The 25,933-nt window shown below is 47.3% G+C and overlaps 1 protein-coding gene across 1 annotated transcript in view; it reads right to left on the bottom strand.

Annotated features, from left to right (window-relative positions):
• Positions 1-1,927: 1,927 nt before the first annotated feature.
• Positions 1,928-25,933, bottom strand: part of LOC144734561 (uncharacterized) — a 31,325-nt gene continuing 7,319 nt past the window's right edge. The window contains exon 2 of the mRNA XM_078616807.1: positions 1,928-2,039. Within this exon, the coding sequence (XP_078472933.1) occupies positions 2,014-2,039 (26 nt within the window). The 3' untranslated portion in view covers positions 1,928-2,013. The remainder of the gene's footprint in view (positions 2,040-25,933) is intronic.

Raw genomic sequence — 25,933 nt, 5'->3', positions numbered from 1 at the left:
ACTCACCCACCCACCAACTCACCCACTCACCAACTCACCCACCCACCTACTCACCAACTCACCCACCCACTAACTCACCCACTCACCAACTCACCCACCCACCAACTCACCAACTCACCCACCCACAAACTCACCCACCCACCAACTCACCAACTCACCCCACTTCAGGCCGCAACATGACACTCACCCAACGACTCACCCACCCACTCACCAACTCACCCCGTAACAACACACTCACCCACCCACCAACTCACCCACTCACCAACTCACCCCGCAACAACACATTCACCCACCCACCAACTCACTCACCAACTCACCCACCCACCAACTCACCCACCCACCAACACTCACCCACCCACCCACTCACCAACTCACCCACCCACCAACTCACCAACTCACCCACTCACCAACTCACCCACCCACCAACTCACCCAGGCCGGCACTGTGGCACACGATGGGGTGGGTGGCCAGCACCACGAAACGGCCGCCTTTGTCTTCCCGCACTCACCCACACACTCGGAACATTGGAATGCAGCCTCACTCAAGAAGTTCACTCTATCCACAAATTTTATTCATTGAATTCAAAGGAGGTCTTAATTTCTTTAAATCATTTAAATCAAAGCCATTAGTTCGAGTATGTACATTTTGCTGCTGCTGATGATGATGCTGCTGCTGATGATCGCGATGACTTTGCCGATCATAATGACGATGATAATTGTTTATACAACTTTATTTTAACTAAGCTTTCCAAAACAAAAAAAAAATTATATCAGGAAAAAAATCTACACTGATCTAGTAACTTATTTTATTCATGTATTTACGTATTTATATCATTTCGTTTTGTATAGACATTAAGAGACAGTGTATACACACACACATATAAACGCATCGTATTTTTTTTAATATATAAGCAATTGCCTGAAACGGACATGCTTACATAGTTTAACAATCTATTCACAAATCAGTCAATTATAATTATTAATATTATTTTAATAGCAACAATTTTCAATGATGAACGAAAATGAACATATTTATATTTTGTGTGGTTTGTATTTTTTTTTTATTTAAAAGAATGGCATTTTTATAAATAACCCTTACAACAACGTAGTCTTATATTCACTTTATTACTCTTGATATTAACTTGCCTTAATGAAAGCGATGCGCGCGTGTGCGTGCGTTTGGTGGGGAGTGGTGGCGCTCCGGTTAGCGCACCGCGCTCCAAGACGAACCCAGCTTAACCCCTTCCCCCACGGCCCCCCCCACCCACCCCGCCCCCCTCTGCCCCCCCCCCCCCATCCCTCCCCCTTACCCTATAACTGAGCATCGAATACATTTGAGGCTTCCCTGCCCGATTCGATCCACTCAGCCTTAAAACACGACTACCACTTGCTGTGTAGTGCCGGGTGGGGATACAAAGGCGGTCGGGCGTGGTAATTGCGGGAGGGGACGGGCAGATGTCACTCATCGACCTTGCTTGTTCATTGGTGCTACTCGCTAACAGCACTTGCCCCCCCCCCCAACCTCCCCAAGGCTATACCGGGGCCGCTGGTTGCTTTGTCTTTGTCTGCGTGTGGTTAAGTGTCGATACTGACGGAGAGAGAGACACGGGATTGATATTTTTTTAAACTCATTCATCATTTCGTTCCCAAATATACCCATCTCGTTCCGATCCGTCAACCCCCCCCCCCCCGTTAATCCGGCATGTGTGCACGCGTGTTTATATGCACGCGTTAAACGTGTTGTACTATTGTGTGTGTTGTTATCATGTGTTATAAAGTGTGTGTGTGTGTGTGTGAGTTTTTTTGTCATTGGAGGAAAACATTTATCGATAATCCATCAATATTCAAGGGGATGGGGGAGGGGGGAGGGGGGGGTTTGAGTGTTCACAAAATAAAATATTAGAATCGATTGTAATTTTGCGTGGTCAGTTTTTGTTGTTGTTGTTGTTGTTGGTTGTTGGTTGTTTGTTGAGAGCATTTCAAGTCGACTTGCCCATCCACTCCATCTCGCTTCTCACCATATCGTGTAGGTGTCGTGAACTGGTCACAACAAAGCAGGCACAGACAAAGAGACACGACAGAGAGAGAGAGAGACAGAGACACGTTAGTCAGCCAGACATACAAAACTAAAACCAATCTATCAAAAAAAAACACGTTAAACACTTTTTTTTATTTAACCAGGTAATGTCTATCACAAATTATAGCTCAACCAAGTGGCTCAATCACGTGGGCATTTACAGCAGCATCCAACTACTTTCTAGACTCGCGATGTCGATTCTAAATGCGGAGGGGAAAAACCGGAGGACCCGGAGAAAAATCCACGCGACCACGGGGAGAGAGAGAGAGACACACAAAGATAAAGATCCCCCGTATAGCCTTAACAGACTGTAGGGACAAGTGCTGTTAGCGAGCACCTATGAAGGCCGGAACGGTACACGAGGGGGTGGGTGGCCAGCACCACGCCCGACTGCCTTTGTCTCCCCAGTGAGCGATGTTTACACACCGCACTAGGTACTCATTTAAGGCTGAGTCGACCTAGGCGAGGCCCAGGACCGGTTCAGATAATCGTCACTGGTGTTGGCCGTGTCGCCAGGATCATAGCGCAGCGTAGCGCTAACCACTACACTACGGCCTCCCCACAGAGAGAGACACACAAACTCAAAATACACGACCTCCTGCATACCAGGCGAGGGAGTTAACATCTCGCCATCCTCCTGGTAACAACCTCATAACACAAATTCCCTCGGGCGAACCGATCGAACGCTGTGAGTGTCGCACAAACGCATCAGGAGCGCGCGCCGCGTGTGTGTGGATTGGAGGGACGCACCACAATTGCCGCGTCGCGAAACCAACCACTTTCTAGATTAGAAGTTTTCGTGACTGCAAGGATTCACACTTCTCTTTGGTTTTTTCGGTAAAGTCACGTAGGTAAAAAAAAGTAATAAAAGTTAAAATAAAAATAAAATAAAAATCACGACGTTTCGGAGGCAACACAAGCTTCCCGTCTTCAGGTGGAACCGTCACAGCAAAATAACTGTATCACTCGAAGACGTTGGTACTTTAATAACAAAGTAAAAATGATGACGGATTCTTAGAATGTTCGAGATTATTCCGGTGCGCCCGGGGCAGACGTCGACGCGAGGTTAGTATGAAATAATCGATTTTCAATAATCGATGTGCTGATGATGACGATGATGACGATGATGCTCCAGTAATCGAGGCGAGCAACTGATGCAGCGAGCGATTAATGGAACGGTTCCCGATCCCCACAAAGCGATTTGCCGACCACAGACCGGTGACGAACCCATGACTTTGTTCAGCTGGTTGGACCCACAAGGCAGCGAAAGTTCGATTTCCCCAGAAGAAATCGATTTGTAAAGACCCCCCCGGCTGGGGAGACAAAGGCGGCCGGGCGTGGCGTTTTCTATCCATTCCCGCCTGCATAGTTGCAGCTGCTGCTCGCTAACAGCACTTGCCCCAACAGTCTGTTAAGGCTATACGGGGGACCTTTGTCTTTGCGCATGTACACTACACAAGCACTGTGTGTGTGTGTATATGCGTGTGTGTGTGTGCGCGCAAGAATGTGTGTGTGTGTGTGCCTATTACACGATCGTAAAACTATACGAGCATGCACATATTTGCAGCAATATTCGTGTTTTACGTCTCCATATGTACATAAGGCTGCGGTTTATTTTGTGTGCACAGGCGCGTGTAAATTACAACGTTGTAAGCACGCAAACGGAACAAAATCGCGTGGATTACGTTTCACGAAAAGTACACGAATTGTTTATGTTCGGGCTCACGGGACATCATCAGCGACGGTCCTGGGCCTCCCCTAGATCGACTCGGCCTCAAATGGGCGATGCGTAAAATGTCAACACTAGGGGAGACAAAGGCGGCTGTGAGTGGGTGCTGGCCACCCGCCCCCCATCTCCACTTGCACAGTCCCCCCGGCCCTTCAAGAGGTCCTTGCGAACGGCACTTGCCCCAAAACAGCCGGTTGAAGACTACCTGGGAGATCTTTATCTTTGGCGCGGTGTACGCAAGCAGTCATACGCCCACACACACAACCACACACCACACACAGAAACCACACCACCACACACACACACCACCACCACCCACACACCACCACCACCCACACATCCCCACCAAACACCCACACATCCCCACCAAACACCCACACACCCACACATCACCACCAAACACCCACACACACACCACCACCACCAAACACCCACACACACACACCACGACCACCAAACACCCACACCACGACCACCAAACACCCACACACAGACCACCACCACACATCACCACCACACAAACACACACATCACCACCACACAAACACACACATCACCACCACACAAACACACACATCACCACCACACAAACACACACATCACCACCACACAAACACACACATCACCACCACACAAACACACACACACACACACTACCACCACCACACAGCACACACACCACCACCAAACAACCCCACCATCACACACCCACACACACCACCACCACACACAGTAGCGAAATACATTCCCGAACATACACGCACAAAAACACGAAGTACGCAGACGTGTGTGTCTATGTCGATTCACGCTGTGACGCTTATTGGATGGCTTCACCAAACATCGCCAAGCAGTTTTTTTCTTCTTGGTTATTTCGGTAAAGTCACGTAGAAGGGAAGTAATAAAATAATGAAAATAAAACATAATAAAATAATGAAATTTCGATTTTAAGCTTTCGTGACTGCAGGGATTCATCTTCTTGGTTCTTTCGGTAAAGTCACGTAGAAGGGAAGTAATAAAATAATGAAAATAAAACATAATAAAAAATGAAATTTCGATTTTAAGCTTTCGTGACTGCAGGGATTCATCTTCTTGGTTCTTTCGGTAAAGTCACGTAGAAGGGAAGTAATAAAATAATGAAAATAAAACAATAAAATTATTCTCACGACGTTTCGGCCACAACGCAAGCAGCCGTCCTCAAGTTAAACCAGGTCTTATGTTTTATTTTTATTATTTTATTACTTCCCTTCTACGTGACTTTACCGAAAGAACCAAGAAGATGAATCCCTGCAGTCACGAAAGCTTTAAATCGAAATTTAATTCTTTTATTATGTTTTATTTTCATTGTTTTATTACTTCCCTTCTGCGTGACTTTACCGAAAGAACCAAGAAGATGAATCCCTGCAGTCACGAAAGCTTTAAATCGAAATTTCATTATTTTATTCTGTTTTATTTTCATTATTTTATTACTTCCCTTCTGCGTGACTTTACCGAAAGAACCAAGAAGATGAATCCCTGCAGTCACGAAAGCTTTAAATCGAAATTTCATTATTTTATTATGTTTTATTTTCATTATTTTATTACTTCCCTTTTGCGTGACTTTACCGAAAGAACCAAGACGATGAATCCCTGCAGTCACGAAAGCTTTAAATCGAAATTTCATTATTTTATTATGTTTTATTTTCATTATTTTATTACTTCCCTTCTGCGTGACTTTTCCGAAAGAACCAAGAAGATGAATCCCTGCAGTCACGAAAGCTTTAAATCGAAATTTCGCCAAGCTGATCAATGCGCGTTTGCAAACATCCCCGGTATAACCTTCACAGAGTGTTGGGGCAAGTGCTGTTAGCGAGCACCTATGAAGGCCGGCACGGCACACGAGGGGGTGGGTGGCCAGCGCCACGCCCGACCGCCTTTGTCTCCCTCGTGGCAATGTTTCTTTACGCATCGCACCAGGTACTCATTTGAGGCTGAGTCGACCTAGGGGAGCTTCAGGACCGGTTCAAATAATCGTCACTGGGTGTTGGCGGCCGCGAGTGGGAATCGAACTCGGGGGAGGTAGTGGGGGTTGGGTCAGGTTGGTAGTGCAGCGCGCTAACCACTGCGCCACCGCTCCCCACTCACACACAAACATGAAGATTCAACTCTCAGCATGTACGCACACGCGTGTACACACACACACACACAGACGTGTACACACACACACACAGACGTGTACACACACATACGCATACACACACGCACACACAGGCGTGTACACACACACAGGCGTGTACACACACGCACACAAACACGTGCACACACACACAAACACGTGCACGGTAATTTAAATGCACACACAGTCACGTTCAGAGATAATAGCCACTGATGTTGGCCGTGAGCGGGGAATTGAATTACTGAGGCTTCGCAGTGCGTCAACCACTGCGCCAAGACACAAAGACAAAGCCCCCCCCCCTCCCCCGTGTAGCCTCGGGGGACTACTGGGGCAAGTGCTGTTAGCGAGGAGCAGCACCTATGAAAGCCAACACGGCACACGAGGGGGTGGGTGGCCAACACCACAGCCGGCCGCCTTTGTCTCCCTAGCTGCGATGTTATACACATCACACAAGGTACTCATTTGAGGCTGAGTCGACCTAGGGGGGAGCCCAGGACCGGTTCAGATAATAATCGCCGGTGTTGGTCGTGAGCGGGAATCGAAACCGGTAAATCAGTCACTCAGCTCTCTATCCCTTCTAGAGCATCACTAGAGTTGTACATCAGTCACTCAGCTCTCTAGCCCTTCAAGAACATCACTAGAGTTGTACATCAGTCACTCAGCTCTCTATCCCTTCTAGAACATCACTAGAATGGACATCAGTAACTCAGCTCTCTAGCCCTTCTAGAACATCACTATAATGTACAGCAGTCACTCAGCTATCTATCCCTTCTAGAACATCAATATAATTCAGTCACTCAGCTCTCTAGCCCTAAAAGAACACCCATCACCACCGCGCGCTTTCAGATGCACTTCAGCAGCCGTCTGGAACGCTCTTCCTTCCGATACAGTATTAAAAAGCGACTGGCGCGGTGCCCTTTTAAATCACCGGTTTTCTGTCCTTTCCTCGCACATTCTATTAGCGCGGTTGGCTACGTCCGATGCGAAAGAAGTTCAACAACGTACAACCACTAACACACCAATCACTCAACTCTCTCTCTCTCGCCCTTCTAGAACATCACGATCATTTGTTTCAGTTAATCACCGGTCAGTCAACCATCTACTACGTGTGGAAGATTCACGCGTGCAGCCATCGCACACGCACACACAGTCAGTTATAACATCATTGCGTAATTCTATTATACCTGATAGAATTAATACATAATCAATACGGGGCAATTACATGTTGTTTTTCCCCCCATTAAGTCTTAGCAGAAGAATATATTCGTACAGATTCACACGAAGACAAAGGTCCACCATATAGCCTTCAACACACTGGCGTGGCAAGTGCTGTTAGCAAGTAGCGACTATGAACGATGGGGTGGGTGGCCAGCACCACGCCCGGCCGCCTTTGTCTCCCTCCGTGGCAATGCTTACACATCGCACCAAAACCGATTCAGATAATCGTCGTCACTCGGTGCTTGCTGGCGGTGTGACCCAGTGAACAGGAATCGAACTTGGGTTGTACACCGCTGACCACTCCCACGTGAATACGAAAAAAAGTTCCAGTAAATCTTCATAAATTAGCAGCGAAACTTCGCAGTGCCGACTCCATTGAGTAAATGTTTGTGGATTTACTCTCTAACACACCCCCCGGTGGGCTGAAGTAGTTAACCCACTTGGCGTTTTGTTTACGCGACTAATCCCTTGATAATAATTGGCCGTTGTCCATGGTGGTGGAGAGTTCACGACACAACATTCATACTTACGCGATCTAACCACGCAAACACAAAAAAAACTTTTACACGAATAATATCGGTTCGCGAAAAGCTGCTACGTTTTTTACAACATTTTTAAAAGTCCACGTTACCGTTCACGACTTTCTCCCTAAAATTGACCCACTCACCCAACTCACCCCTTTAAAAAAAATCCACGTTACCGTTCACGACTTTCTCCCTAAAATTGACCCACTCACCCCACTCTCCCTTCTCTCCCCCCCATTCTCCCGTGACGCCGCTTCTGTGGCGAGTTTGCCCCGAGCGAGGTTGCACTTGACCGCAAATCTGAACGTCGCTGGAACGTCAATTTGTCATCCGTCCGTCGTCGTTACGATTTTCCCCGAAGCCCCTTTAGACTTCAATGGGGGAGGGGGCGGAGGAGGTAATAGAACGCGAATTATAACCAAGTCGCGAAATATCAGACGACGAAATCGGTAAGTAATAAACTGTTAACGTAATAACCGCACAAAAGTCCGTACACGCGAATATATATATAAATAATATGAGCCATTTTGGGTACTGAACAAGGTTCATTCCCCGAAACGTCGCACGTTATCGACACTGTTTTCATTCCCTTCCAGGAGCACCCACCTGCGCTGTGGACAGATCTGCCGAGGGGCTTCTCCGTTTGTGTTCGTTCGTTGTCACTTCACTCTTCTCAACCTCACAAACTCACGCCGTGTCCGCTCGCTTTGACCATACTTCACCACGCTGGTCCTGCCGTCACCAGCCGCCGGGCGTTTGCCGTGGCGATCGAATCGAACTTCGGTTCGGGGTTCCGTGCGTAACGCACCGAGGTTCCTAATAGCCGCGTGCGCGTTACGAACCTACAACCACCAACACAGGGACCCGAGTTCGATTCGCGCTCACGGCGCTCTATTAAAAAACACGCTCAGTGACCGGTCCTGGACCTACAACCTAGGTCGACTCGACCTCAAATGAGTAGCTGGTTACGGTGTGTGTGTGTGTAGTAAGCGTGGCCCCTGGGGAGACAAAGGCGGCCCTGCGTGGCGCTGGCCAATTGCGAGTACCGGCTGCTACTCGCTCACAGCACTTGCCCCAACAGTCTGTTAAGCCTATCCGGGGCGGAGGGGGGTCTTTATATTTGTTTGTTTGTGACCACACACAAAAAGTGTGTTACACACAGACACAGACAAAGGTTCCCCGCGTGTAGCCTTACTAGACCGTCGGGGCAAGTGCAGTTATCGCGAGCGCACACAAACTTAAACACGATCCCGATACATCGGTAAGAAGGTAAAAGAAACCTCTCCCCGTATAGCCTCTAACGGGCCGTTGGGGCAAGTGCTGTTAGCGAGCGCCTATGAAGACCGGCACGGCACACGAGGTGGGGGTGGGTGGGTGGCCAACACCACGCCCGGCCGACTTTGTCTCCCCAGTGGCGATGTTTGCACATCGCACCCAGGGCGCTGTACATACATACACACGTACGATCGTACGTATGTACGCACACGCATGTCAACATGTAGCAACAGTTGTGCGCTAACCACTGCGCCACCGCTCCCCACAGACTCACAAAGACAAAGCCCCCCCCCCCCCATATAGCCTAAACAAACTCTTAGGGCAAGTGCTAACACATACGTATGTACGTACACGCATACATGCATAAGAACGTACACGCATGTCAACATATGGGGTCAATGATAAGACGAAATCTGCAGTGCTGTACTGTTGTTAGCGAGCACCTATTAAGGTACACACACACATATGAGCGCGCATACATACGTACGCGTACATACGTACACACACGTACACAGCATACGCACGTACACTTATACAGTATAGAAATACCTCGCATGACGTTATAGACTGTTGGGGCTTATTGCGCCGTGAGTATGGTGTGGTCTAAACAACGCCCGGCCGCCTTTGTCTCCCCACAACTTAGCCAACGTTTGACACAGCTAATCACGAACGCCACCTGACGTTAGCCGTGGCCAGGAATCGTAGGAGCGGTGCGCCAACCACTGCACCACCGATCCCTCAAACACAAAGGCAAAGCCACCCCCCCCCCCCAGCGGAAAGCCTTAACCGACTGTTGGGGCAAGTGCCGCATAAAAGTCGGGCACGGCACACGAGGGAGTTGGGTGACGAACATCGCGCCCGACCGCCTTTGTCTCACCAGCGAGCATTTGAGGCCGAGTCGACCTAGGGGAGGCACAGGACCGCGTTGCGCGCGCGCGCACACGCGGGCACATGTTTTGGGTTGATTGAAGCCACATGGCTGTGATGTTCTTAAAGTATTTCACGGGAGGGAATTACAGAAAGTTTTACGTAGGCGGGGGGAAACTCGATGAATTATTAAGTAATTTGTTTAAATAAATTATGTTATCGAGGCTTAGCAACTTGCTTGCCTTAATGTATATTATGTTACGATTAAGTGTGTCAACCCCTTTTTACGGATTCTAGGATGAACATCTTTAGCATGCATCTCTTGGTTAAAATGCTTAAGATTTGAAAGTTAATAAAAGTTTTCATGATTTTCAAATTGAGGTTCTAAATCCGTCGATTTCCCAGGCGCCGTGATTTTGCGGCCCATTATTATGCATATTATCTTGGTATTTTTCTTCTCAAGTTATAAACGTATCGACTTCAATATTTGAACACAATCTCAGCTCTCTAGCCCTTCTAGAACATCATTAGAATGTACATCAGTCACGCAGCTCTCTATCCCTTCTAGAACATCACAAGAGTTGTACATCAGTCACTCAGCTCTCGATCCCTTCTAGAACATCATGAGAATGTACATCAGTCACTCAGCTCTCTAGCCCTTCTAGAGCATCACTAGAATGTACATCAGTCACTCAGCTCTCTATCCCTTCTAGAGCATCACTAGAGTTGTACATCAGTCACTCAGCTCTCTATCCCTTCTAGAGCATCACTAGAGTTGTACATCAGTCACTCAGCTCTCTAGCCCTTCTAGAGCATCACTAGAGTTGTACATCAGTCACTCAGCTCTATCCCTTCTAGAGCATCACTAGAGTTGTACATCAGTCACTCAGCTCTATCCCTTCTAGAACACTCAATACCAACACTGTCCTTTCAGAGTACATAAAATCGATACCACTCTTTAAAAAGTCGACATTGATTGTTTGATGGATGGACTTAACCCTCCACCCTCGCCGCGGGAATGTGGAATTGCCCACCACTGCCTCGAGGTTATAACCGGGACAGAAGCGCTACTCGGCTTTCGCTCAAGGCGTCAAATTTCGCGGTTTCATGTGCGATTATTTTGGCCATACTACGCCACGCCAGTCCATACAGGGAGGACGTTCTTAGGGGCACGCAGAGTAAAGTCCAGCAGCCGCAACCACCAGTCACCCATCCGCGATTATAATATTGATTAGGGGGGGGGGGCACACATCCCCCCCAATATTCAAGTATGCTCAAAATTTCCCCCCCCCCCCCCTCCCAATATGTTTCTCTAAAACAGATTTCTGTTTATATGATTGTGGTTATGGTTGTACTTTGTTAATCCCTATTCTCTGCCGTTACATACAATGAAACAAGAAAAGGTAAAAAAAAAGTAAAAACAGAGCAATGTAATACAATACACTCTTAGACATCATTGCAGTCCATATAAGTGTTAGTGAAATGTTTTATATTTTAGGCAAAAAATTCGTTTTAAAATTTAGATTTTTTTTCTGGGGGGGGGGGCAGACCCCCTAGAAGATTTGCCCGCCCAAATGTTAACTCAATGGCTACGACCTTGATCCAGGCTCAACCCCTGCTTAGATGTCCTTTGACAGACTGCAGGGGCAAGTGCTCCGAGCGAACACTCGCGAAGGCCGGAACGGCACACGAGGGGGTGGGTGGGTGGGATGTGGGCCAGAACCACGCTCGGCCGCCTTTGTCTCCCCACTGCCCAATGCTCGCACACCGCACCAGGTTCTCATTTAAGGGCCGAGTCGACCTAGGAGAGGCCCAGAACCGGCTCGGATAATCGGTCACTGCTGTTGGTGGCCGTGAGCGGGAATCGAACTCGAGTCTAGACCAACGCGCTCTCCAATACGCGATTCAAATCGATATGCGCGCGCCATAGATCGATACGTGGCGACGGATACATGGGGAGCCGTACGCGCTCGCATCAACGGACGAAGGTGAGACGAAATCGATACGCACGTAACTTTTGTATCCGTACCAACAGTTGCGATTGGAGCGTCGAATCAATCAACAAACGTTGATTAGTCAGTATCGATACGTATCGATACGTACATCGCACGCATGGATATCTGTGTGTGTGTGTATACGTGAAAATAAAGACTGACATTATTGTAACTCATCGATACACAGATGCCGATGCGCTAACGGTGATTCGGTATTGTACATACCTTGGTACGCGAGCGCTAACGCCAATTGCAGGAACCCTTGCGCATGTCGTCGTACGTACAACAGATCAACTGATACACACACACACGCCAACTGATACGTGCGCGTGAAACGTACACGCGAATGTGCGTACGCTTATGAACAATAAAAAAAGCCGATACGCGTAACGAGTAGGCGTACAACATACCCTATGCGTGCAGACCGATCGATCCGTATAATACATTCGTGTAGTGATTGGTATAGCATACGTCTGCTAAACGAGTGCAGATGATACGTAGTATACATGTGCATAACCACGGGTGTGTACACACACACTCACAGAGTGGTACGAATATATAGCCGGTAGTCGTAATTTAAATTAGCACGTGAAGTTAAAGTTTGTTGTTGTTGTCGTTTTCTCACCCGGGGGGGGGGTCTCCAGCGTGCATCGCTTAAACTGCGTCCTCTGCGATTTGAGAGGATTCCTCCACACAGCACAGAGAGGGTGAGTGGGTGAGTGGGTGGGTGGGTGAGTGAGTGAGTGGGTGGATGAGTGGGTGAGTGAGTGGGCGAGTGAGTGGGCGAGTGGGTGGGCGAGTGGATGGGCGAGTGGGTGGGCGAGTGGGTGGGCGAGTGGGTGGGCGAGTGGGTGGGCGAGTGGGTGGGCGAGTGGGTGAGTGAGTAGGTGGGTGAGTGAGTGAGTCAGTGGGTGGGTGGGTGGGTGAGTGAGTGGGTGGGTGAGTGAGTGGGTGGGTGGGTGGGTGAGTGAGTGAGTGGATGGGTGAGTAAGTGAGTGGGTGGGTGAGTGGGTGAGTGAGCGAGTGAGCGAGCGAGCGAGTGAGTGAGTGAGTGGATGGGTGAGTAAGTGAGTGGGTGGGTGGGCGAGTGAGTGGGTGGGTGAGTCAGTGGGTGGGTGGGCGAGGGAGCGAGTGATCGAGTTGAGAGAGGATTCCTCCACACGGCACAGAGGGGGCATCGTGGGTGAGTGGGTGGATCGGTGAGTGAGTGGATGAACAAGTGAGTGAGTTGGTGAGTGGGTTGGTGAGTAGGTGACTGAGTGAGTGTGAAGGTCAGTTAGTAGGCGGGTTAGTAGTTGAGTAGGTGAGTAAGTGAGTAAGTGGGTGAGTCGGTGAATGGGCGGGTGAGTGTGGGTAGGTTAATGAGGTAGGCGAGTAGGTGAGTGAGTAGGTAAACAAGTGGATAGGCGAGTGGGTCGGTGAGTGAATTGATAATTGAGTGGGTAGGTGAGTGGATGAGCGAGGTGAGTAGGTAGGCAAATGAGCGCGCCTTTCGAGTAGTGGCACCACGATACGTAACACGTACCACCGATACGTACACGCGTACCAGTGATACACGGACGCGTGCTAACGCTGCGTGAATCTGATACGTACAGACCCACTGGGTATGGAAGATCAAATGCGTAATGTATATGTATATACGGGCTTGCACGTACCAATTGCTATACGTAACCACTGCGGATGATACGTACGCAATACACACATTTCCCGGTAAGACCACCCGTGTCGCCTCGACAGACTGTCGGGGCAAGTGCTGTTAGCGAGCACCTATTAAGGCCGACACGACGGGCTCCACGCCGCCAGAACCTGATGGCCACGAGCAGGAATCGAACTCGGGCCGCCGGGTTCGTAGCGCGGCGCGCTAACCGCTGCGCCACCGCTCCCCCCAGGTTTCAGCAAACAAAAAAAACCCACCCACGCACACACACACACACAGACACGCGAACTTGCACGTACCAGTTGATAGTTGAGCGGCTGTGGCCAAGCACTGCTTTGTATCGCTGTGCGCAGGGCCGCGTTGGGTTAGGCCAGGGGTCGGCAACCAAAACAACAAGAAGAGCCATTTCTTTCCAATTCGGTACAAAATTCAGTATTTCAAGAGCCGCAATGCATCTGAGTACATACTGTACTCACGTACATATCGTCAAGAAGCAGCCCGCAAAGAGCCGCATGCGGCTCCGGAGCCGTAGGTTGCCGACCCCTGGGTTAGGCTAACACGAGGTAGGTACCTTTGGTGGTTGCACGCTCACTCGATGCGTTTCACGTATCGAGTCGGTGTACGGCGTTTTTTTCTGCAATATTTTGCTGTTTTCTTTTCTTGTATTTTCTGTTTGCACTCGGTTACATATATTCCCTTCAAGATGTTTTTTTGTTCATGTTTTTGCTTGTTGCGGTTGTACCCGATTCAAGAGCCGAATTGGCTCACAGGGCTATACCTAATACATTTACTTGAACTTGAACTACTCATTGCGCGCACACACGCACATGCCAACGCGTGTACCTGGTAGTTGTTCTTTACCTGGGGGTGCACTAACACCCCCCCCCCCTCCTCCTCTCCCGGGGGTAGCGAGACACGGCAAGATGTTTGTGTTGTCGTTGTTTAGAGAATGTTCATCGCCGAAGTGACAAATTCAGCACGGGCAAGTTGACTTTTCATCTTCTTGGTTCTTTCGGTAAAGTCACGTGGAATGGAAATAATAAAATAATAAAAATAAAACGTAATAATAAAATAATGTAATATTTTATTATTTCCATTCTACGTGATGACTTTACCGAAAGAACCAAGAAGATGAATCCCTGCAGTCACGAAAGCTTTAAATCGAAATGTATTTTATTATCTTTTATTTTTATCATTGTATTACTTCCCTTCTACGTGACTTCACCGAAAGAACCAAGGAGATGAATCCCTGCAGTCACGAAAGCTTTAAATCGAAATGTATTTTATTATCTTTTATTTTTATCATTGTATTACTTCCCTTCTACGTGACTTCACCGAAAGAACCAAGGAGATGAATCCCTGCAGTCACGAAAGCTTTAAATTGAAATGTATTTTATTATCTTTTATTTTTATCATTGTATTACTTCCCTTCTACGTGACTTTACCGAAAGAACCAAGGAGATGAATCCCTGCAGTCACGAAAGCTTTAAATCGAAATGTATTTTATTATCTTTTATTTTTATCATTGTATTACTTCCCTTCTACGTGACTTTACCGAAAGAACCAAGAAGATGAATCCCTGCAGTCACGAAAGCTTTAAATCGAAATGTATTTTATTATCTTTTATTTTTATCATTGTATTACTTCCCTTCTACGTGACTTTACCGAAAGAACCAAGGAGATGAATCCCTGCAGTCACGAAAGCTTTTAATCGAAATCAAGTTGACTGTTTCATCTAAGCACCCCCCCCCCTCCGTCGTAGCTGTGAATAGTAAAATGCTGTGGGTCTGGGCCCTCCACCACCCGACCCCGGTTCGTGCTGCACCAGTGACGAATCGGCAGCATGTTGCTCGCCGATTGGCCGTGTCGGGTGGTGGCGGGTTTGACGACACATTTATATGTTTTTTACGCGATCTAACTACATAAAAAAACGTGTTAATGCGTGAATTTGCATTAATTAATCATCTCCCCCCCCTCCTCCTCCCCACTTCGCGTAAGAATGTTGTCGTCGCATCTACGGCTCTAATTTTAAGGAACGAGACGGGTGGGCTTCTCCACAAATGTGGCCGTCCGCCTGATGAAGCTAGTTGTAATTACTGGCGAAACGTCGTAGCTCAGACTTGTAAATGTTGTGACTTGGCTCTCCAACTCACCGGTTAGTGCTGTACTAGTACACTACACTATACACTACACTATACACTACACACTACACTATACACTAGTGCTGTACTAGTATACTACACTATACACTACACTATACACTACACTATACACTACACTATACACTACACTATACACTACACTATACACTACACACTACACTATACACTAGTGCTGTACTAGTATACTACACTATACACTACACTATACACTACACTATACACTAGTGCCGTACTTGTATACTACACTATACACTACATTATACACTACACTATACACTAGTGCCGTACTAGTATACTACACTATACACTACATTATACACTACACTATACACTAGTGCTGTACTAGTATACTCCACTATACACTACACTCCTATACACACACTATACACTAGTGTACTAGTATACTACACTATACACTACACTACACACTAGTGCTGTACTAGTATACTACACTATACACTACACTACACACTAGTGCTGTACTAGTATACTACACTATACACTACACTATACACTACACTATACACTACACTATACACTACACTACACACTAGTGCTGTACTAGGTGACGAATTGGCCACGTTCCATTTACGTGACAACCCTTACTAGTTGGCTGTGTCGGGTGGTGGCGGGTTTAACGACACATTCATTTATTTATGCGATCTAACCCCCCAAAATAACACCCCTGTGTTATGGACAACTTCTATGTATTTAGTCTTTACTTGAAGCTTTACTGACTGCAGGCATCCACAACTCTTTGCTTCTTTCGATTCAGCAGTTGCACTGCTGGATTATTTTTTTTTTCTGCCTGAGAACGACCCGCTTGCGTTGCGATCGAAACGTCGTAATTTTTTATTTTTATTTTGCTTTAATTTTGCTACCTACGCGACTTTACCGAAATAACCAAAGATTACCCTATGTATTTATCAACATTTTACATTTTTTTTTCTTATAACTATTGACAACGAAAAGGGGGGGGGGGGGTGCACACAAGGCTGCATTGAAGATTAAGAACAACTGGCCTAAATTCGTACGGCCGATACACGCACACGCACAGATCGATACGTACGTATGTAGACACGCACGCGCGCACATTTGCGGTCTCGACAAAACTCGTACCAATGGTTAGGTGTGTGTGAAAGAAAAAAACATCCCAATTGATACGCATGCGTGTACAAGCCCATAACGTACGCGGAGTTTCGATATGCACACGCCTGCATACCGACTGATGCATGCATGCATACGCGCTATATATGTAAACACACTCGCACACTTTTATAAACACAGACGTGTCCAGCAGTTGATACACGTGCGAAAAACTGCCGATACGTGCGCGTGTCTAAAGTTTTAAAAACGCGTGCGTCCGATAAACGCACACGCGCGCATACTAGTTGATGCGTAAACGCGTCAACGGATTCGTACGAACTGGCATAACTTGATACGTGTCTTGTGTGTGTGTGTATGTTAATAGATACGCGCGGATCCAACACGCAAACACATACCCAGCTAAATATACAGGCGTTCGCATTACCGACTAGTACGCACAAACACTATTTAGACGTATTCTTAGGTTTTTTCGGTAAAGTCACGTAGGTAAAAAATTTAAATTAATAAAAGTAAAATAAAAAACGAATTTACTTGATACAGCTATCGTGCTGTGACGGTTCCATCTGAAGACGGAAGCTTGTGTTGCCCCCGAAACGTCGTGATTTTTATTTTATTTTTTATTTTACTTTTATTAATTTTACTTTTTAATTTTTTACCTATGTGACTTTACCGAAAAAACCTAACAATATGAATCCTTGCAGTCACGAAAGCTTCAAATCTAGAACTATTTAGACGTCTCTACCAACGAGTACTTTGCGACCACGTGGAGTGCACGATCGCCAACTCCATGATGAGAATGATCTCGAATCAAGTGAGTACCGATTTTTATCGAGCGCAAAACAAATTAAGATGATTGGCCCAAGTCATTTGAAAAGGGACGCGTTTCTCGGTGCGTGGCTGGCGAGAATAGGATGTTGATTGCTCAATTGATGTATTGGTTGATTGATTTATTGGTGGGCGACACTAAGCGCCGAGTGGCAGCCCAAAGGATGGACGTACACCCCGGGGCTCACCCCACGGGGAGACGGAGCGGTGAATTGGAGGAGCCTTCGTCAAGCAGTGGATTGTTTCGTGGCTATTGATGATGATGATGGTTGTTGTTTGAAGAGAGCAACACACATCGTGAAGCATTCACGGCGAGTCAATTCGCGGCGTGGTGATGATGAATGATGGAGGTGATGGTGGTGGTGGTGAGGATGATTAGGGTATTGATAATGGTGTTGATGATGATGATAGTGGTGATGGTGTTGATGAAAGTGGTGATGGTGTTGATGATGATGATAGTGGTGATGGTGTTGATGATGATGATAGTGGTGATGGTGATGATGATGATAATGGTGATGGTGATGATGATAGTGGTGATGGTGTCGATGATGATGATAGTGGTGATGGTGATGATGATGGTGGTTGTTACGATGGTATTATTGACAATCACGACGACGGTGATGTTGATGATCATGGTTTTTATGATCATGAATGATAGAAAAATATGATGATTATGTTGGTGACGGTGGTGATGACGACGTTGACAATTCTGATCACTATCAATTTAAAGTCGTTTAAAACTCTGCTCGGCTCGAGACGGTCAACGCAAAGTCAGCTCCGAGTCTCCGTTTCCCTCTGTAACGTGATGGGGAGGCGGGGGGGTCAGAAGAACACCCGTGTAACGTTCATCCAACGTTGAGAGCGAAATTTTCGTGTAAAAGTTGCGTTTGGTATTCTGGACAGCCACTCTTCGAGAGAGAGAGAGAGAGGAGAGGAGAGAAACAACGGACACATTGACCAAGGGGGTGAATCTATAGCGACAGAGAGAGAAACAGCAAAAAAACCAGCGCTAAAAGGGTCTACATTATCGGAAAATATATTATCAAGCATATTCTGACATTGTTAAAGTGATCCAATGTAATTTGTTTGACTTTGTAATGTACTCCCCCCTCCTCCTCGCTCTGGTCGTCCCACATGATAAAGCATCACCATCATGACTATCATATCACCACCACCACCACCATCATCATCACCACCACCCCTCCCCCACACCTTCACTCAATCTACTCAAGACTGGAGTCGTGGCGTTATGTTGTCGTTGTTGTTGCGATGTAATTGCTGTCGTGGTGTTGGTGTTGTCGCAAACTTCTAGGTGTCTCCCCAGAGTCCATGCGTGAGCGCGATTGTTACTCCTCGTTGACTCGAAACCGAGGCGGCTTTTAAAAAGGCGCCCCTCGGGGCAAGCATCTTGCAGGACCCCTCGTCTGGGAGAGACTCAACATCGTTATCGTGGGGTCGCGGTCTTTACTGAAAGTGACAAGGCCAATTTGTTAATGAGTGTATGTATATAGGCATCAGCAGTAGCAGTAGCAGCAGCGGCATGAGCCGTGTTCAATCCACTGCTGGATGAAGGTCTCCACCCCCCCCCCCCACATCACCTCACTCTGTCGTCACCTCTCACGACGTTGCGAGGGAGCGATCCGCCAGCACAACCAGCTGACGTCACCAACTCCACCACCAACTCCACCTCCACCTCCTCTACCACCACCAACACCTACACCACCACCACCTCCACCACCTCCACCACCTCCTCCTCCTTCTCCTCCACCACCTCCTCCTCCACCACCTCCTCCTCCACCACCTCCTCCTCCACCACCTCCTCCTCCACCACCTCCTCCTCCACCACCTCCTCCTCCACCACCTCTTCCTCCAACACCTCCACCACCACCTCCTCCACCACCTCCACCACCACCACCACCTCCACCACCTCCTCCTCCACCACTTCCTCCTCCTAGCCGTGACGCATCCTGACTTAGCCCCACCACTCAACTCTTCGCCACGGATTGAATGATGACATTGGCCTGCTGCGCATCTTCTCTGATCCACGTGTTCCTCTTTATCTCGATCCATCTCATCTCAACCTCTCTCTCTCTTCCTCCCTCTCCATCCCTCGCCCAGAAGTGTGGTTCCAAGCGTTACAATTAGTACAAAGATTAAGACACTCCGTATAGCCTTAACAGACTGTTGGGGCAAGTGCCGTTAGCGAGCACCTATGAAGGCACACCGCACCAGGTACTCATTTGAGGCCAAGTCGACCTAGGGGAGGCTCAGGACCGGTTCAGATAATCGTCACCGGTGTTGGCCGTGTGCAGGATTCGAACCCGGGTCGTTAGGTTCGTAGCGTAGCGCTAACCGCTGCACTACCGCTCCCCACAAAACACACACACGCGCATTATTAATGTAATTGTTTACACAACGATTATTCAAAGTTTAAAGTTACCCACTACCAACAACAAAATGAACACCGTCACCATCATCATCATCTTTGCACGGTCGCTAAAAGATAAAAGGTGTACCACTTCGTGAGATTTCGAAACTCAAAAGCGGTTGTCCCGTTCAGAAACGTACAAAACTCCGGCATCGGAAGGTGGAATTTCCAGAAATACGTTACACTCGCAAAAACATATAACCAAGTCCACGGGTTTAACAAAACATGAGGTTACACTACTGGATATTCTAATTCCCTTAACTTGTTTTTATACAATTTAATCAAAACTCTTACACATCTCAATGGGATCCTGGCGCCATTGATGGACATTCCACGTTCGCCTGACGGGAGCCAGACTAACGACAAGACACAGTGACCAAGTGATTTTGAGCACCCACGCTGTATGGATGACGATGACGATGATTGATGCTGCTGATGATGAATCCGATACTCGTGGTGATGGTTGTTAAGTGGGGGAAATATGATGATGATGGTTGGTATTATAAACATCTGCAATAAGTCACAATTACGATAATCATCTATACCCTATGAAACGTGACGTTATTCGTTTCGCCGATACGATTTCAAGCGCATTTAAATGCAAATTCAGTTTTAGCGGGAGATCTCTAATTATTGATACAAAGACAAAGATCCCCCCTCCCCCCGTATAGCTTCAACAGACTGCTGGGGCAAGTGCTGTTAGCGAGCACCTTTAAACAAACACACAAACACACACGTACAGTAAAACCTGTTGGTGGGGGTTTCCCGCTTTCTATCGGCTTTATCGTCACACTCCTCTCCCTCCCTCCCCCGTCGACGGGAGGCGAATTACTCGGTCCACCACTGAGTGTTGAGCGCGATTGCGGACATCGAGACGGAGCCTCCTGGTCCTTGTGAGCCACAGCGATCACACTCGGAGCGCTCCTCTCGGCTTTGGGTGGATAAAACGAGAACTAATTTGTGGGTTTTCTGATTCCGAGAGTTGTTAGCGGATTTTTATTGTGCCAATTTTCAGCTCTCCACCCCCTTCTAGAACATCACTAGAATGTGCATCAGTCACTCAGCTCTCTATCCCTTCTAGAGCATCACTAGAGTTGTACATCAGTCACTCAGCTCTCTATCCCTTCTAGAACATCACTAGAATGTGCATCAGTCACTCAGCTCTCTAGCCCTTCTAGAGCATCACTAGAGTTGTACATCAGTCACTCAGCTCTCTAGCCCTTCTAGAACATCACTAGAATGCACATCAGTCACTCAGCTCTCTAGCCCATCTTGAACATAACGATAATTTATTCTAGATCTTCAAATTATTAAATGGGACTGGCCCCTTCAATTAGTGGTGGAAATTTCACATTTAAATGGCTGGAAAAACGTCTGTCATATACGTACATTTACCGTGTGAATGTACATGGAAATACAAATGCACCATCATCAATAACCTCAATGATCATCATCCTAATTCTAAAGTCATTATCACAACCACCACACCACCACTATCATCACGCCCATCACAATCCCATTGTAGCCATGGTAACATCATCGTCAATGACGACCATCACCCGCATCACGTAAACCTTCGTGCTTTCAACGGTCGATAAAATTGGTACCATTTTGTTAGAAATCAGTGGGTACGTGGGTAGTTGTGTAAGTAGCCAGGTAGATACGCAACGGAGGTAGTAGTTTAGACCAATAGGTCGCTCCAATGTAATTTACGAACAAATTGTGTATCGAAAATAAGATAGCGTACGATGTACACATGCGTCGAGTCGTATCGTGTTACTGTGACAATGCTCAGTACATTTAGGAGGGGAGCGGTGGCGCAGCGGTTAGCGCACCATCGCCATGGGTCCCAGATGGGATTCGCGAGCGCGGTCAACATCAGTGGCGAATGATTCCAGAAACTGTTTTTTTGTTTAAGCGCCCTCCCCCCCCCCTCTCCATGAGAGCGCATTGACCAGCGTGGTGAAGTATGGTCACCCCCCCCCCCTCTCGACATGGCGTGGAGAGTGACACATTCATCCAGCAGTGGATTTACAAAAATGCTTGTAGATGAACGAGATCACTGCCTGTGATGTAGTTAAACTTTTTTTTCCCACGCTGTACATATAAATCGTACGTCGATCAACGAATATATACTCGTAGAATAACTAACATACACGTAATGTGTACGATTTCACTATAAAGCATGTGATTATCGCAATATAAAATTAGGTCGTGAAGATGAATAGGTTCACTTCGTATACGCATAGACATATACACAAAGGCAAAGATCGCCCGTATAGCCTTTAACAGACATTTGGGGGCAAGTGCTGTTTGCGAGCGCCTATTAAGACCGGTACGGCCAGCACCACGCCCGGCCGCCTTTGTCTCCCTAGCGGCGATGTTTACTACACACCGCACCGGGTAATCACCCGAGGCTGAGCCGACCAATACGCACACGCGCAATTAAACCACTACACGTATGATTGCTAAAAGGTTAAAATGAAGTTGAGTAAGCATGTACTCCACCACTCACCTATAACCATGACCGCGTATCGGTCGCTGATTGGAGGTTAGCCGTTCAACCATACTTCACCACTCTGGTCACTGGATGCGGGGCTGACCAACATCGGCTCCCCATTACATCACTCGCCACTGATGCGAGCCGTGAGCGGGAATCGATCCGAGGCCGCAGCTTTCTTAGCCCAATTGCGCGAGCCTCACTCGGTCCTGGGCCTCGCTCCCCCCTGGGTCGACTCAGCCTTAAATGTGTACACCCCTCCCACCGACGGGGAGACAAAGGCGGCCGGGCGTGGTGCTGGCCACCCGTTCCCTCGTGTGCCGTGTTGGCCCCATCGCACTGCTGCTACTTGCCAAGGCGGACTGTTGGATGTCTACACGGAGGATCTTTGTCTCTGTGCGCGCCACTATATATGCACTTGTTTGAGTAAATGTGTGTGTGTAGATGTGCGTGTGTGTAGATGTGCGTGTGTGTAGGAGTGCGTGTGTGTGTGGAGATTGTGTGTGTGTGTAGATGTGTGTGTAGATGTGCGTGTGTGTGTAGGTGTGCGTGGGTGTGTGTGTAGGTGTGCGTGGGTGTGTGTGCAGATATGCGTGGGTGTGTAGATGTGCGCGTGTGTGTAGGTGTGCGTGTGTGTGTAGATGTGCGTGTGTGTGTAGATGTGTGTGTGTGTAGATGTGTGTGTGTGTGTGTGTAGGTGTGTGTGTGTGTAGGTGTGTGTGTGTGTAGATGTGTGTGTGTGTAGATGTGTGTGCGTGTAGATGTGCGTGCGTGTAGATGTGTGTGTGTGTGTAGATGTGTGTGTGTGTAGATGTGTGTGTAGATGTGTGTGTGTGTATATGTGTGTGTAGATGTGCGTTTGTGTGTGTAGATGTGCGTGTGCGCGCGCGTGTATCTATATGTAGTGCAACACGTGTGCATTGTTAGTGTATGTGCGTGTGTGCATGTGTACGACGCGTGTGCACACACACGCACACCATGCGCGTGTACACAACGTGCGCTGTTGTGCTACATGTGTGTGTCTTTGTGTCGGCTTCAATTCGGGTGAATTGTGTAAACGTGTGCGTGTGTCCGTGTTGGTGTGTATGTGCGTACATGTGTGTGCAAAACTTTGTGTATGCGTAAAAAGTCTGCATGTGTGCGTGTTTGAATGTGAGTGTGTGTGGGTGTATGTCTATATGTGTTTGTTAGTAACTGTGTGTTTGTTAGTAACTGTGTATGTGTGTTAGTAACTGTGTGTGTGTTAGTAACTGTGTATGTGTGTGTTAGCAACTGTGTGTGTGTTAGTAACTGTGTGTGTGTGTGTTGGCAACTGTGTGTGTGTTAGTAACTGTGTGTGTGTGTGTAGCTGTGTATAACTGTGTGTGTGTGTTAGTGAATGTGTGTGTGTGTTAGTGAATGTGTGTGTGTGTGTGTGTTAGTAACTGTGTGTGTGTGTGTAGCTGTGTATAACTGTGTGTGTGTGTTAGTGAATGTGTGTGTGTGTTAGTGAATGTGTGTGTGTGTGTGTGTTAGTAACTGTGTGTGTGTTAGTAACCGTGTGTGTATGTGTGTGTGTAACTGTGTGTGTGTGTTAGTAACTGTGTGTGTGTGTGTGTTAGTAACTGTGTGTGTGTGTGTTAGTGAATGTGTGTGTGTGTGTAGCTGTGTATAACTGTGTGTGTGTGTTAGTGAATGTGTGTGTGTGTTAGTGAATGTGTGTGTGTGTGTGTGTTAGTAACTGTGTGTGTGTTAGTAACCGTGTGTGTATGTGTGTGTGTAACTGTGTGTGTGTGTGTGTTAGTAACTGTGTGTGTGTGTGTAGCTGTGTATAACTGTGTGTGTGTGTTAGTGAATGTGTGTGTGTGTTAGTGAATGTGTGTGTGTGTTAGTGAATGTGTGTGTGTGTGTGTGTTAGTAACTGTGTGTGTGTGTTAGTGAATGTGTGTGTAACTGTGTGTGTGTTAGTAACTGTGTGTGTAACTGTGTGTGTGTTAGTGAATGTGTGTGTGTGTGTTAGTGAATGTGTGTGTGTGTTAGTGAATGTGTGTGTGTGTGTGTGTTAGTAACTGTGTGTGTGTTAGTGAATGTGTGTGTGTGTGTTAGTAACTGTGTGTGTGTTAGTGAATGTGTGTGTGTGTGTGTTAGCAACTCTGTGTGAGTGTGTTTGAGACGTGGGGAGCGGTGGTGTAGCGGTTAGCGCGCTGCCCTACGAAAAACACGGCCACCCGAATTCGATTCCCGCTCGCGGCAAACACCGTTTGACGATCATCTGAACCGGTCCTGGGCCTCCCCCTAGGTCGACTCGGCCTTAAATGAGTATCCTATCTGCGAGGCGTAAAAAAAAAAAGCTTTGCCATCGGAGAGACAAAGGCGGTCGGGCGTGGTCACTGTCCAACCCGCCCTCTCATGTACCCGTGCACAGGTTCCAGGCTGCGCCGAGCCACTGATGTAGCCGTGCCGGGGAAAACGAACTTAATTCGAGTAGCGGTTGTGCACTAATCGCTGTCGATTGTGATTTACCCGCCTTAAATTCTCCGTAACATAAGTCGTGCAATAACGGCCGTAAGTTTAATTGGTGTTATTATTGTTAATACGATCATATTAAGCCAACTTCACTCGGGGCTCAGATGTGTATTTGTGATAATATCTAAAATTGTGCACTTGTGTGCAACTACGTATGTGTTTGTGCGTGATATTCGTGTATGTTGGGGGGGGGGAGCGGTGGGTGTAGCGGTTAGCGCTGCCCACACTCGTGGCAATGATCTGTGCCTCGCCTAGGTCGAATCAGCCTTAAATGAGGACTGGATGCGGTTTGTAAAATATCAGTACTGGGGAGACAAAGGCGGCCGGTCGTGGTGGTAGCCGCCTAGCCACCAGTTAACCCGTGTCAGCCTTAATAGGTGCTCGCTAACAGCACTTGCCCCAACAGCATCTTAAAGGCTACACGGGGGATCTTTTTCTTCGCTTTTCCTATACGCGTAGTCGCATGCGATTCGATAAAAACAAAACATGCTAAGGATATTAAGTTAAAACTTTTATATAAAAAAAAATAGCAATTATATTTACAGCTCTCTATCCGTTCTAGAACACCATTCGAATCTGTTAATCCACTGCTGGATGAATGGCTCTCCCACACGCGGGGTATGTTTGACCATACTTCACCACGCAGGTCAACGCGTGCATGTATATATATACAGATGTATATATATTCGCATGAGATACACACAGATATGCGCACCATACAATAACCATACACGTGCACTCGTAAATATTTCCTCAATTTACATGTTTACGCACGTGTAGACGATACGTATCTGAATTCGTAATTGTGCATACATACACCTACATGTACGCATGTGTACATTGATGTACATCAGGTACACGATCCGTCTCTATTTACACCAAACTAATAAACTATTGTTTTTTTCAAATATTTT

Source organism: Lampetra planeri, chromosome 51 (assembly GCF_965212315.1).
Source record: "Lampetra planeri chromosome 51, kcLamPlan1.2.h2, whole genome shotgun sequence".
Lineage (NCBI taxonomy): Eukaryota > Metazoa > Chordata > Hyperoartia > Petromyzontiformes > Petromyzontidae > Lampetra > Lampetra planeri.
The sequence above is the reverse complement of the archived record's forward strand: the minus strand, read 5'-3'. Positions and strand labels throughout refer to the sequence as shown.